Source organism: Colletotrichum paranaense (assembly GCF_030867605.1).
Source record: "Colletotrichum paranaense strain IMI 384185 chromosome Unknown Scaffold_1.1, whole genome shotgun sequence".
NCBI classification, from domain to species: Eukaryota; Fungi; Ascomycota; class Sordariomycetes; order Glomerellales; family Glomerellaceae; genus Colletotrichum; species Colletotrichum paranaense.
The window spans coordinates 1,941,862-1,955,931 of NW_026848959.1; the positions used below are offsets into that span (position 1 = coordinate 1,941,862).

The following is a 14,070-nucleotide window of genomic DNA, read 5'->3' on the forward strand; positions in this document are numbered from 1 at the left end:
TTGACTTGCTCCGGATCGGAATGTTCACATCTACACAGCTGTCTTACCCCGCACCCTCGTCTCGAGGGACTGAGGCTGCATGAAAGTGGACCTGACAGACTCATGTCAGGAACGGTACCACGTTATCAGGTCGAACCACGCCAGTGTTGTTCGGACGGGGCAAGTAACTTCGGGACTCAGTTGATATACTGTTGGTCATAAGTAAGGTGGCTTATCGAATAACTTGTTTTGGGTTGATTCGTTTGAGTCGCTTACCTTGCTTGAGTTGCCTTGGCACCTGCAGCAATCGAGAGAGAACCAAGATGAGAAATTCTAAGCTTATGCACCATAGTATGTATGGTCCGACGAACTAAGACTAATACATCCGAACTCTACATGGTATGCGCAGATTATCGTGGCAACAGGTTCATGGCATTAGGTAGGTGTCACGGGGACTGACGGATTGCTACACGTAGCTGTTCATTCTTGGAGGACCAAATGAGATGCCAGCCAAGGGCAAGAAGTAAGGGAGAGTTATGCAGTGTTTGCGATCAGCTCCCCGGAAAGCGTTCTCTATCCATTGTTAAGATAGTGTGAGATACAGATAGATTTGACATATTGATGCATATTGGCGCTAAAGTTATGTATCACAAATGCCCTCTTATCCTCCTATGACCTTCTGAGACTCCTGCAAGCCTATCCCGCACGTTATTTGTCCTCCTGCTGAGCGATCCGGGTGGGCACTATCTAAAGGATCCTGAACCACGGAGTACGACGCCTGAATCATTGAATCTCCGAGCCAGAGGATTTCTCAACATGGGTGCTGGAGTTCTCTCCCTTGCTCTCCAGATCGCCTCCGACAGCTGCTCGAACGGCACCAACACGACTTTCGTGCTCGGCTTTGAGCTCTTTGAACTTCTTCTCCGCATCCCACGTCCACGGTGAGTCTGCAGCGAAGAGGAAATCGATCTCCTCAAGGGTTCTTTGATTCGACTCTGGGTACAGAGCCCACACTGCAAACAGTTAGAAAGACGAAGCCAGACAATTGGGGTATGGGGCCTGTCAACTTACCGATTGGAATACTGATGACGTTGATGGCCGCGAAGATGTACATCGCGTTCTCATTGATGGCTCCAATGATGTACGGAAGAACAAGTGTCAAAGTACTGATTTGGTGCAGAGTTAGCAATAGGTTTTGAGCTACATTATTCCGAGACTTCGGTGCCTTACCCATTGCCGATACTCCATCCAACGACGCCCCAGGCGTTACCCTTGGCTCGGACCTGCAACGGGAAGATCTCCGCCGGGTACAACCAAGGTACAGTGAGCCAAGTCGCGCCAAACACGAACGTGCTTCGAAAGTGTCAGTGATTCACAGAGTATAAAAGATGTGTCGAGATCACTTACTAAAGAAAAACCATTGTAGCGGCTGCGGCTCCCCATGAGTTGGCAACGTCGTCATTTCCAATAGCTCTGGCATTGAGACCGCCGCGGGATAGGCCACCGACAAGGAACATGGCAATGCCCTGAGCGACCGAGCCCCAGTACAGCGTCCAGCGTCTTCCAATCCTGTCAATGGTGAACACACAGATGAGCGTGGCGAACATGTAAAAGATGTTGTTCAGACCAGAGATCCACAGAGCTTTGGATGGACCGAAGCCGGCGATGTGGAAGATGGCTACTCGCGACTCTGATTAGCAAAGGATTTTCTTACAACAAGAATGATTCGAGATGAGTCTATGACTTACTAGGGCCGTACATGGTGATGCCAGCAATACCGGTCCAGCACTGGATGATTTGCAGCCAAATGACCAGTTGTACTCTTCGGCCCGTGTGAAGTTTTCCACACTTGAGACCAAAGAGCATGTGGTGGTATTTGGTTCCCTCGGCCGACTGCTCAAGTCTGACCACGTCCTTGATGTCCGCAAGTTCCGCCTCGGCGATACCGTCGTGGGTGCCTCGGAGGCGCTGCAAGATATAGAGAGATTCGTCGTCTCGGCCGACCTTGCAAAGCCAGCGAGGCGATTCGGGGAATAGGAAGCACCCGAAGAGCAAGAAGAGCAGCGGAATAATCTGGAAGGCGATGGGGAAGCGCCATCGGAAAGCCGACTCGCCATTGTCGATGAAGCTCACAGCATATCTGTGACGATTAACTTGATTAGTCTCATGTCTCACATATTTCGATTTGCCAGTTGAATCTCACCCAAGCCAATAGGCAACGACAACGCCAAAGATGTTCAAAGTGAACTCCATGGCGATGAAGGCACCTCGGGAAGTATAGTCTGCGAGTTCTGATGCCCAGACAGGCACGATGCCGTTCAAGATGCCGGTACCGATGCCATTCAGAAGACGAGCGCAGATCATCCAGTTCGAGTTCATGGCCGTACACTGCAAAGATGCGCCGAAGATACCCCAAAGAGCACCAATGGCAATAGTCTTGATTCTGCCAAATCGGTCGCCGATAGATCCTCCGACCATACAGCCGATGAGGGTGCCGAGATAGAAGACGGACATAATGCCGCCTTGAAGGAGAGTGTCGGTCACGACTGGAGTGCCATCGGCGTCGACATATCCGAATTTCATAAGATCAATGTAGTGTTTGGCGTTGTTCACACCGCCCATCATTCCTTGATCATAACCTGAACATCAGGTTTGTCAGCATTTCCATCGCATCAGGCACGCACTTCCGACGTGTGGGCGAGCTGAAGCAGTCAGACGAACCAAAGAAGAAAATTGACATTCCGGCAAGGGCGTTGACGGCGATGAGAAGAGCTCTCTTCTCGAACTTCGCCGTCACCATCCACTTATGACGTTGGTCCATCGTAGCGGTTGTGAAACAAAATGATGCAAAGTTTGCCGTTGAGTCCTACTCTGAGTCGGATAGCAACATAGTTTATGTTACAAGTCAAAGATCCGAGTGTCTTCTTCTAGTTATACAAGATACTACTACTTCCACCAACTTCGGAACTCGTCCTAGTCGGCTCGGACTAATCTAATCGATCAAAAGTGACGTAGTCTGACCCAAGAACCGAACTACCTTGGACCAACGCGGGGAAACCCCATGGGGACGTCAAATGGGTTGGTATTACGCAGCAGATCATGCCATTCAATCTCTCAAACGTCCTAGCTCGGGACGACCGGTGGGAGGCCTAGCAGTGCCCATGTCTTCCCTCGAGACGAGCACTCGGTTGCTGGGCAGTGCTGCCATGGTTGTCGAGTCTCCGGAAGGAGGGTCATCGAGAGCGTGGAATTGCGTGGCCATAGTCTTGACCCGTATTCGTCTTGACATGGCCTGCTGTCAACAGATGGGGAGCTTTATGCTGAGCCACTCCAAGTCCGAAAGACCATTTGCTCTCACGAGACGATATCTTTTACATGGCTTCGATAATTGGGAGACATATCCGGTATATAAGACTGCCTTCAAGATGGTGAACCCAAGCGTGATTACAATCTGAACCAGACAGTCCGGCAGTCATTGACCTCCGTCACGAAAGCAGTCTCTCAACATGCCTCTCTATCAACCCGAGAACTTGTACGCTCCAATCCTTACGCAGTTCTCCCTCAAAGGGAAGATTGCGGTAGTGACTGGAGGCTCAAGGGGGATTGGTGCCGAAGTCGTTCGCGGGTTGGCAGAGGCTGGCGCAGACGTTGCATTCATCTACAAGACCAACACCGAAGCTGACGAAACAGCTGCTCGAATCGCGAAGGAGACGGGTGTTCGCGTCCAGGCATACAGATCCGATGTCACGTCCCGAGAGACCATTGCGAAAACCATCAACCAAATCGCCAGCGAGTTCGGCGGAGGCCGCATTGATGTAGCGGTGGCCAACGCGGGTGTCTGCGCAAATGTCAAGTCGCTCGAGTACACGGAACGGACATGGGAGGATATGAACAGCGTCAATTACGACGGCGTCATGTGGACTGCGCAGGCTGTGGGTAATATCTTCAAGAAGCAAGGGAGAGGAAACCTAGTCATCACCGCCTCCGTGAGCGCTATTTTGGTCAACGTGCCCCAGGAGCAAGCTGCGTATAATGCTTCCAAAGCGGCGGTCGTGCAGCTTGCCAAAAGTCTGTCCGTCGAATGGGCTAATTTTGCGCGCGTCAATTGTGTGTCGCCTGGATACATCCTCACCGAAAGTCAGTTGTGGTGTTTCTTCCCCAAAGTCCTATATTTGGCACCAAACCCACGTGCAGTGTTGCTTACCGTGTTCCTTGCAGTGTTGACAAAGCAGCCGAAAGAGCTGATGGAGCATTGGCTATCAATGATCCCAGGTGGCCGGGTTTGTCATCCTGCCGAGCTAAGAGGAGTGAGTGACCAACCCCCCTGGGCCCGCATTGCATGACACATGGACAGCCCTAACTAATGTTGCTCTGGATAGCTCTATGTCTTCCTTGCCAGTGATGCATGCTGTTACATGACAGGATCAAACGTTGTGATCGATGGCGGATACACATTGCCGTAGCCTATGACCAGGCTGGTGGAAGTCCGACAGACTGGATACGATCTGCATCATGACGGAGCCTGCAGATACCCGGGATAACCGCAGGGAATTCGATTCATGACCCCGATCTCGACGCTAAATCAAGAAAGCCATCGACAGCATCCCATGCTTCCTCGCCCAGGTTCAGTTTCCCGCGGAGTAGTTGATTAGACTATGAGAAATTCCCCGAAGAGGATGTATTATTCTCCTCTTCTCTTGCCTGCGAACTCCGTCGGGAGTTTTCTTCAATCGAGACAAGCTCAATTCTAGATGAAGCCCCCCCCCCCCCGCATCCACTGAATGTCGCTTACTGTGTTCAATGTTGGGTCGAATAGTCACTCACAAGTCCCCGCAAGTGGATCCTTCAAGTCCTAAGTCGGTCCTGGAATAGTATATGGCTCGAATGGCTTGATTTTGTCTCTGAAGTGTTATTCCGAGCTCTCGAGCTCCCAGGGTCCTGTATCCAGTCGATCAAAATGGTCTGTATATGCTACAATGAGGCAACCAGCACAGTGTCTTTGTTTCCGCTCTACACGAACAGCGGGCAGCAATGAGACGCCTCCTCTCTTGGACGGAGGAAACAAGGTCTTTCCACTCAAGTACCGCTATTTTCAGCACCTCTTGATGCCGCTTGGCTGGGGTAGCGGGGAAAACCAAACCCCTCTAGCCTGGAAAGTGGGAATGACCCAAGCCAAGTTTATTTCTCCCGTCGGATGGCCCGCTCATGGCCAAGCAAATTCCAAATTCTAGCGCGCGCGCGCCATCGTCGCTTATCTCTTTCTGATGCACTACGCTACGATGCTTCGTCACAACACAACATCCTTCTTCACATGCCTTAGTAAACTTTACGAAGCACCCTCGTCGTGAACCGCGATCGCGATGTTTCTAGAGTCAACGGAGAGTAAGAGGTGAAGGATCGCAACCCTTGGCGAGGTTCAACATCAATGTAGTGAATGGAGGGACAAAGAATTCAAGAGAAAATAATGATAAAGCAGACATGTTCACACAATGTTTGCGTTTCACTCACTATCAGCAACTGAACAACTCTCGCAAGCACACAAAGACAACGAAATACAATATCAACACGATGTCTTCGCTTAAAAACAACATGAAGAAAGCCATGACATCTGACCAGAGCAGTTCGGCACTAAACGACCTTGACAGAACGCAACCGGCAATGGAGCAGGAAGCTCATGGATTCTCTTTGGCTGAGCAGAAGAGAATCATGAGACGGGTTGACGTTCGTCTTGTTGCAACTGTCGGGTTGTTATACTGCTTCTCTGTGATTGACCGGTCGAACCTCCCATCTGCCGCCGTTGCCGGCATGAGAGAAGACTTAGACTTGACTGGCAACCGTTACGTGGGTTCAAATCTCTGGCAAACCCTGTTTTCTTTGATAAGATGCGCGATCTGAGATGACTGATAAGTGGACGTTGTAGTCGGTTGTTAGCTTGGTTTTCTTCACGACCTATATCACTTTCCAGCCGATCTCAGTCATTCTTGGCCGAACGTTGGGCCCCCGGGCCTACTTCACGGCTATCACAATGATTTGCGGTGGCATCGTAATTGGTATGGGCTTTCTGACGCACTGGGGACAGCTCGTGGCTTTGAGAGTGGTCCTTGGTGCTCTCGACTCTGGATTTTTCCCTAGCTGCGTTTACCTTTTGAGCACTTGGTACACCCGTTGTAAGTCCTTTCCTCTGAAGTGGCAGTTGGAACCGTTAGTTTTGTACTAATGAATTATACTAGACGAGGTTGGAAAACGTTACTCGGTGTTTTACATGATTGTCTGCTTTGCTTCTGCATTTGCGGGAATTTTGGCTTTCGGAGTAAGTGCATCTCAGAATGGAGCTTAGCAATCGTCTTTGAACATTTGCCTCTCAAACCTAACTGATGAAATAAGTTTCTGACCACACCCTCTCTGTAGCTCACCCAAGTTGATGGAACCGCAAACCTCAGGGGCTGGTCCTGGATCTTCATCATAGAAGGTGTCATAACCTGCGCTATTGGCATTGTCGGCTATTTTCTCCTCGTCGGGTTTCCGGATGCTAAAAAGAGCGCCTGGAACTTTCTTTCCCAGGAGGAAACTGCTTGGGTGATTTCGAGAGTTCAGGCCGATAGAGGAGATGCGGAATTGCCGTCTTTCAGTGTCAAGAAGTTCCTCAGAGGCGGGGCTGACATCAAAGTCTGGGCTTTGTCCATCATCTACTTCAACAACGCTCTCATCATATTTTGTAAGTGGTGCAAAAATACTTCTGAAACTGTTCGCTAATCATCTTATGTGAAGCGCTATCTTTCTTTCTGCCAATCATCCTCAAAGACAATATGGGCTTCAACACGGGAAAAGCTCAGATCTTGACGGCGCCACCGTACGTATTCGCCGCAATCATCACTTACACCACGGGCTGGCTAGGGGATCGATACATGCTTCGAGGTCCCATAATTGTTGGCGATATGGTCTTGTCAATTGTCGGGACCTGCCTGATGGGCTTCCACAGCGATGTTGCCGTTCGATACTTGGGCGTCTTTCTCATCACCGCAGGGAGTGTAAGCGCTGTGCCGGCGACCATGGCATATCAGGCGAACAATATCCGAGGACAGTGGAAGCGCGCATTTTGCAGTGCCATGGTAGTCGGTGTTAGCGGAATCGGTGGCATCGCCGGCTCTCTTGTTTTCAGGTACGTGTGTTGCAGGCCCTAGGCCACATTCCATGTGTGCGACCCAGCTGGGGTCCTCCCTGATATCAAATAAGCTCTTCTCTCCATAGGCGAGTGAGATATTGACCAAATAACAGAAGCCAAGACAAGCCTCATTACCTGCCTGGGTTGAGCACTTGTCTGGGATGCGCGGTTCTAAACGTCATAATTCTCATTGCTTTAAGCTTTTACTTCCGCTATTGGAACACGAAGGCCGAGCGCGGTGAGGTTGAGCTCGAAGCGTCGGATGTAAGTTGCCTCTCGATCCACCTGTCTACCTATATAGATCGAGCAAACTATGTATGAAAAGTCATTGCTAACTCGCCGATCACTCCAGGAAACCCAAGCATCGGACTTCCGCTACACCTACTAAGCGCCTATTGCAGAGGCTCCAACTTACATAAAGGATTGATGCAAACTCGTCAACTTGATTACGGCGTTGGCGGTAATTCTGTATTTGACACATGGGTTAGAAGCACTAATGTGGCGTTTGAGGCGTATATTTGGTAGATCACAGACACTGAAGAGCGCATAACCATACACAGTCGTTTCTTATCTTTCCCTTACTTGAGCCCGAGGGCTCTAAGCCCAGTACTGTGGGTTCGAACTCTATCTCTTCATCAAAAAGGCCTTCTCGTGCGGCTCTGCAATTCCAAACTCTGTGACAGGTGTTTTGACGCTATGAAGGAGCTCGAATCCTAGCTTTTCGTACATCGGTTGCGCAGTCTTGGTAGCCATTACCCAAACTTTTATCTCGACTATATCAGCCTGATCTAGGCCACTTTTCACTAAAGCAGAAGCAATCCCCTTCCGCCTGTGATCTGGGTGGACCGCAAGATAATCAAGAACTGCTATAGGTCAGCTGATATGAGCGTAGTCGTTGAGATGAGTTTTCCTACCCAGGAATGGGCCTTTATGTGATTGCATTGCGGCAATTTCAGCCTCCTCAAGAGGCAGTCCAAGAGCAGCTTGTAGCTTTCCATCCATACCCCTGATAGAACCGCCCTCGGTATTGGCCTGGAAGGCTGCCTTGAACTTATCAGCTTCATCTTGCCTGGGTTCCCGAACAACTGCTTCGGGCCAAGAAATGCGGTCATCATCATCTGGCAGGATCCACCGTGCGTAGCCCACGACTTCACCGCTATCATCATCAACGGCTTTCTGGTGTCTCTTCTTTTCCCTACCGCCGGCGAGGCTGTGAGGCATACGAGCTGTGGCACCCTCGATGATCTCATCCAAAGGCGTCGACTTCCAGAGCGCGCGCCAATGAGTATCGGTATGATAGAAGGCCGTCATGTTGTTCTTCGAAATTCCAGCAGCGTCATCGTAGGTGACGGCTGAGATAGTGAACGTCATGTTTGAGGAATGCAAGATTTGCGTAAGAATTCGAATTGCTTCGCTTAATGGTTCAAACCGGGACTGAGGAATTTTAAGTTGCACCTTATTCTGCAAATTATCGGGTGTTTACTGATTTATGTCATATTATGCCACTGTATACGTGCGTAACAGCTGCACTTTTGCAAAATGGATGCTGGTGGTGTAAATCTGTCCTTCTCAATGGGGACAAGGAGGTCGAGTAAGCTTACATGTGTCCTCACCTCTCGTCTAGGCAGCAGGGGACCAGGGGTCAGATAGGAGGAATACTGCGAGGGGATCTACTAGACTGGTGCTTTTGATCGTCCCGATCATCATGACCCATCGCAAACACCTGAGGGTGTTCTTCTATGTTGCAGTAGTCTTGGTGAGGCTATCTGGTCACCACATATTGGACCCGCAACCTTCATGCACTTTTAGAAGTCCGGAAAAATGGATGAATTGAAATATTTCTTCCGTCGTATCTTACTAGCGACTACAAGTGCATGAATCAATTTCTCCAGAAATCCTCCCAAGCCTCTTTGCAAAGAACATCTCGTGTCCGTTTCAGGAGCTCACCAAATTCTACCGGTTCTTTACCCTCCAAGAGAACTTTCCCATCTGCAACTCCTCTCCAGCCCTCGACAGGTAGTTTAAGAAACTCATGTCGTTTATCGCAAGTCGGCATGGCATCAAGTTGCTTCTCGGCTACCCCATCCGTGGCTCGCCTGTTGTAGCAATCTGTGCAGAAGAGTACGTCATGACAGACCATACAGGCGTAAGCGGTTTTCTTCCCCCACCAAGAGAACTTTTGGCCGCATGTACCATCACAGAACAGTTCAGCGCCTTCAATGAGGTCGCCTTCGTCGGTGGGCCAATCATCTGCCTCGGCATCTGTTGCGGAGTCTCCATCATCTCCAGCGTCATCGTCAGAATGCTCGTTAGCCTCATCATCCATTAATTTGACCTTAGGGTCAAGATGACAGAACACAGCAGAGTACATAGTGCGCGCCATTGTGTCAAGTTCTTGACCGTTGCGTATGGAATTGCCAAGAATGTGAAGAGCTTTCGATAGGCAGACCAAATTGTCTGCATCATTCCAACTGATTGTGTCACTGAGTGCATCAATACTACCGATCAAAACACCTTGGAGAGTATCCTGAAAATTGGTAGCGGGGCCCAACTTCAGATACATCCGAGAGAGAACGATCAGGCGGAAAGTGAGATATGTGATTGAAGTCGGCAGTACATCCAGGACGAGAGGACGGCCAAGGAGCCCTTGGACAGTAGCAAGCAATTCCGTCTTGTGCTTCGGGTCGTGGGAGCTTCTGAAAATTCCATACAGTAGCTCGCTGTAGTTGTCGACCGCACGAGTAACAGTGTAGTCGGGGGATGAGTCTGTGATGGGGTACGGATAGCCTGTTGAACCACTGTCGAGAACCTCATCCAAAGCTAGCCTTGCTGCCTCGATGTCCCCCGTAACATGCTGATAGAGCAGCGAAAGATCGATTCGTAGCGGTGCAGCTGCATTGACGTTTTCCAAGTACTGAATGGAGTCCAGGTATAACTGGAGGACGAAATCAACTTCTCCGGACTGGAGGGCAGCTTTACGGAGCAATCGTGATCTATCGTCGTGGTAGTCGTCGTATTCCCAGCAGAGCCAGGTCAGTCGCTGTAGCGGGCTCCAATTCTTCAAAACACCGATGAAGCCCTGCTTACTATCCTCCTCCGAGAATAGATCAAGTTCTTCGTTTAAAATTTCCCCAGTCATAAGGGTTGTCGGATCGATAGATCTTGCGTGAGCGTAAGAGATCGCGGCTGCTTCATTCATCTCCAGCTTTGCCTCGATCCTCGCCTTGGTGATACACACTGTGCGGCGCAAAGGTAACGGAACAGTTTCGTCGTTCATCTTTCCGAAACACTCGAGAATATCCCGATGGCTGGCCTGGGCATCATTCTCTAAACGGATTCGGGACATAAGCTCTCTAGTTCTGACGATGTCGAGAGTGCCATTGAGGCCATCCAGGGCATTTTGACACAAGGTCTCTGCAGGCTTCAAGTATTTGAAATGTAACATGAGAGAAGCAAGTGCACGGTATCCTACGGGTTCAATCTTTATGTCTTCAAAGAGACCTTCGATACCTAGGACACCTTGCTTCTCGTTCAGAAATTCTCCCATGCTTCCGATCTCATGTTCGTAGTTTTTCTTGGCTTGCTGCAAAAGAGTAGGTTCCAAGTTGCTCTACTCGGGTCAGTAGGCATCGTGAGGAAGAAAAGGTGGAACTTACGGTCTTGATGGCATCCCTCGCTCTTCGGTAAGAAGCCAAGGCAGTGTCGACACTGAGGGAAATGTAAATTTGCCGCAAGTGAGCCTTCACGAGAGACATCAAACAATTCTGCGGGTTTTCTGAGACGTTCTCCCACCACTCAACCGCATCCTTGCTTAGTTGATCTTTGTAGACGCTGAGGAGTTGACTCCATCTTGAGATTTTCTCGAAAACTTCGTCGGTGAATGTGCTCGAGTAGCTGGATCCAGTCCATTCCATCATCCGAGAGAACGACTTTTTGTTCGCCAAAGTGGAAGCCAGCGCCTCCATGACCTCGATTTGTTCCTCAGCTGTATGACTTTCAAAGTCAATGCGAAACCAGTGTGATACAATGTGAACCACTGCATAACGACTGAGAGCACTGGAAATTGGGAATGGGTAGTGGCCTGTAGTGCAGGCAAGCTTGGTGCAGTCTAGAAACATCTGCCGATGAATCTCCGAGGGCCTTATGCGGTGGGCGTGGATGTCGGTCTTGTCAGGTTCTTCAATAAAAAACGATCGCATCGAGCGCTCCTTGAATTTCACAGGCAGCTCACCATCATTGTAGATGGCCTCGTGGTCGACAGCTGTCTGCGTCTTTTCCAACTCGCTTACAGCCGTGCCCCATCCGCCCTGAGCCTGGATCTTGACACGTTCTTCCGCATCAGACCCAGGATCACCAACCTGGAGAAAGCTCTCGAATGGCTCAGGAACCTTTTCAATGTCAAAGTTGACATCGTTCACCCACAATCGTACCAGTGAAACTACCTCGTTGAATGTCAATGGTCGGAAAGCGAAGGCTAGCCAATGAAGGAGCTTAGACACAATGGGCTTGTACTCGAGCTCAGTTCGACGGTAGCAGTCAGTCAACAAGCCTTCATAGATCCCATGAAGTCCCGAAGGCAATGGCTTTTCCAGGTTGCGGATAACAGCGCCTTCGCGTCCTAGGTTGTCAAAACGCGCAAGCATATGCGCAGCGTACAAAAAGTCTAGGTCGTTAGTATGCCACGGTACATCTCGGTCGAATGAAAACCTTACTTGGGGCTACCTCCTCGACTTTGTCGGCAATACGTTGTTGGACGTAGCGATCGAACTTTCTCATGGTAGATAAGGAATTGATGTGACTCCAGATAAACGCCCTCAGGTCTTCCTTCTGGTTTTCCCTCGTGACATTGACTGCGAGCACGGATGATGATTCTTTAACAATGGAAAGAACCCCTGGTCTAGAAGTGAAAGCCACAGTGATCCTTAGATTCTCCTCGCGTATCACTTTGAGAAAACTAAGAAACTCGGTGAGATCATCGAGCTCATCAAGCCCGTCTAAGAGCAGAAGCAACTTGAACTTGGAAGCTTTACCAAAGGCAGGAACCAAGATCTGACGAATGAGCGATTCGGCGACATACGAATTCATGTCGAAGCCATCCTTGATTACCTCTGCATTGACCAGCTCACAGAGCGAAGCGTTCTGTTCGACAGTTTGAATGATGACAGTCGTAATGGCGTTGCAAAAGTTTGAGAGACTGGACGATTGTTCCCGGAAGTAAAAATGCGCGGCACAAGTAAGCTTCGAGGTGTCGTTCATGGCTTCACCAAGCAGCCTTTCGTAGACTGTGAGCCCGATGTGACTTTTCCCAGAGCCAGGTTCGCCGGTGATGGCCAGAGTTAAGTGGTCGGCTTGGCCCTGCTTCAGCCACTCGTCCCATGCGGGCTTCAAAAAGACCCAAGTGCAGGTGTCCTTAACAAGCGTTTCCTTCAAGACGAGGTACTCATGGCCGTCCCCCTCTACCTCAACTAGAATGTTGCGGATCCTCTTTGCGGATGGAGGCTTATTTTGCTCTACCGCCTTGGCACGTTGGTCATGGCCACGGTCCTTCTTTTCTTCGCGTTTTTGGTCATTGAAGGCTTTCAGCAACTTCGCCATGTCACTTTGGATCATCTCGGTGGTGTCACGAATCGAGTTCATGATCTGCATCTGCTTCTCCAGCATTGCAGTATGTGTTTCTTGGTTGGTCAACAACTCTGTGCTCATCTTTTGGATCTCTTCCGTATTGCCAAGGATTGCAAACTCTGTCGCTTGTTGGAGACGTCGAATTTTGAGATCCATGCCTTTACGAGCGCCGCCTAACTCGGTATCCTCGCCGTGAAGAAGGTTGCTGATCCACTTCTCTAGTAAAAGATTAGAAAACTCGAACGAGTGATCAATGTTGTTTGCATTTTGTTCCTTGACTCACTGAAACGGCCTAGCTCAATGAACTTGTGGGCAAAGCCACACATGACTAGGAAAGACGTGAAAACATCCATGAGACAGTTTTGATAACCCTTATGTTTCGGTAGTCGGGTCTCAAGAATAGTGATACGCTGCAAAAAGCTGTTCATGTCTTCAAAGAACACCATCACGATGTCATAGTCTGCCGAGACTTGGCGGCATGCCTGGATTCGAATGAGCTTGTACACGACATCGAGTGACGAAGAGAACCACTCACGCTTAGCATTATGGTGACCGCAGTGCCAATAGCTGCAGCTGGAGGGAAAGCTGGAACGGCTGCCGAGACGAGCTGCTGTGCGCCCTTTTCGATATAATCGAGATTGGCAGCAAACAGGCTTCGCAGTTTGTCTACTTTCTTGTCGTTATGGCGAAACTTGTGAAAGTTTTCCATTTCGTGGGTGCCTTGATCAATCATCGCCTGAACGCTATCGAACTTACGCTCCAGGTCGAACCCTACGATTCCTTTGTAGGCTTTGAGGGCCTCTTTCCACAGGTCGGAAACATCGCGATTGTCGTTCTTCACCGCCTCCGACACCTCCTTTTGGGCGGCGCTGGCTGTCATTGGTAAATCTGCTTTCAGCACAGGTCTTCGTTGCGCATTTGGCGAAGATGGAAGATTTTGCTGAATCGAGGACAGGGATTCACGCCCGTACTTGTAGATGGTTTTCATTCGGGTCTTGAGTCGAACCACTGATAGGGAGGTAATGAAGTTGGGGGCGGTTTTGAAGCTAGACAGGGCAAGTAGCGCTTGGTCGGTAGTTAGTCGCGAGATGGCGCGCTGATGGTGGCTCACGGATATGCAGCCCATGCTGACATGCAGCATCAGCTGAAGCCCAGAGGTCACACCCTCGCCAATCCTTTCACCTAGTGACGCTTATTCAAGGAATATCGTTGTCTGACACAACCTAGCCAAATGGCGTATCCAGGTACGACTTGCCGTTCACAGCAGCCCTACATCAACTTTGTTTACCCTAAATTGAGACTGATGA

At 49.8% G+C, this 14,070-nt stretch overlaps 5 protein-coding genes across 5 annotated transcripts; 2 read left to right on the forward strand and 3 right to left on the reverse strand.

Annotated features, from left to right (window-relative positions):
- Positions 1–762: 762 nt before the first annotated feature.
- Positions 763–2,800, reverse strand: CPAR01_00699 (uncharacterized protein; the record flags this gene model as incomplete). Its single annotated transcript, XM_060484989.1, has 7 exons — positions 763–992; positions 1,051–1,145; positions 1,210–1,332; positions 1,387–1,669; positions 1,728–2,119; positions 2,183–2,618; positions 2,701–2,800. 7 exons carry the CDS (start codon positions 2,798–2,800, stop codon positions 763–765), a joined length of 1,659 nt encoding a protein of 552 aa, XP_060355846.1.
- Positions 2,801–3,485: 685 nt separating this feature from the next.
- Positions 3,486–4,442, forward strand: CPAR01_00700 (short chain dehydrogenase; the record flags this gene model as incomplete). The annotated part of the gene is made up of 3 exons (XM_060484990.1): positions 3,486–4,116; positions 4,198–4,286; positions 4,359–4,442. The coding sequence occupies 3 exons, from the start codon at positions 3,486–3,488 to the stop codon at positions 4,440–4,442; spliced, it is 804 nt and encodes a 267-aa protein (XP_060355847.1).
- Positions 4,443–5,358: 916 nt separating this feature from the next.
- Positions 5,359–7,529, forward strand: CPAR01_00701 (major facilitator superfamily transporter; the record flags this gene model as incomplete). Its single annotated transcript, XM_060484991.1, has 7 exons — positions 5,359–5,820; positions 5,900–6,146; positions 6,210–6,289; positions 6,388–6,694; positions 6,748–7,138; positions 7,255–7,405; positions 7,467–7,529. Coding segments are annotated over 7 exons (1,701 nt in total), but the record flags the coding sequence as incomplete, so codon positions are not given.
- A 236-nt stretch (positions 7,530–7,765) lies between these two features.
- CPAR01_00702 (uncharacterized protein) lies at positions 7,766–8,512 on the reverse strand (the record flags this gene model as incomplete). Its single annotated transcript, XM_060484992.1, has 2 exons — positions 7,766–8,004; positions 8,056–8,512. The coding sequence occupies 2 exons, from the start codon at positions 8,510–8,512 to the stop codon at positions 7,766–7,768; spliced, it is 696 nt and encodes a 231-aa protein (XP_060355849.1).
- A 508-nt stretch (positions 8,513–9,020) lies between these two features.
- On the reverse strand, positions 9,021–13,889 carry CPAR01_00703 (uncharacterized protein; the record flags this gene model as incomplete). Its single annotated transcript, XM_060484993.1, has 5 exons — positions 9,021–10,751; positions 10,798–11,804; positions 11,854–12,981; positions 13,047–13,245; positions 13,299–13,889. 5 exons carry the CDS (start codon positions 13,887–13,889, stop codon positions 9,021–9,023), a joined length of 4,656 nt encoding a protein of 1,551 aa, XP_060355850.1.
- Positions 13,890–14,070: the final 181 nt, after the last annotated feature.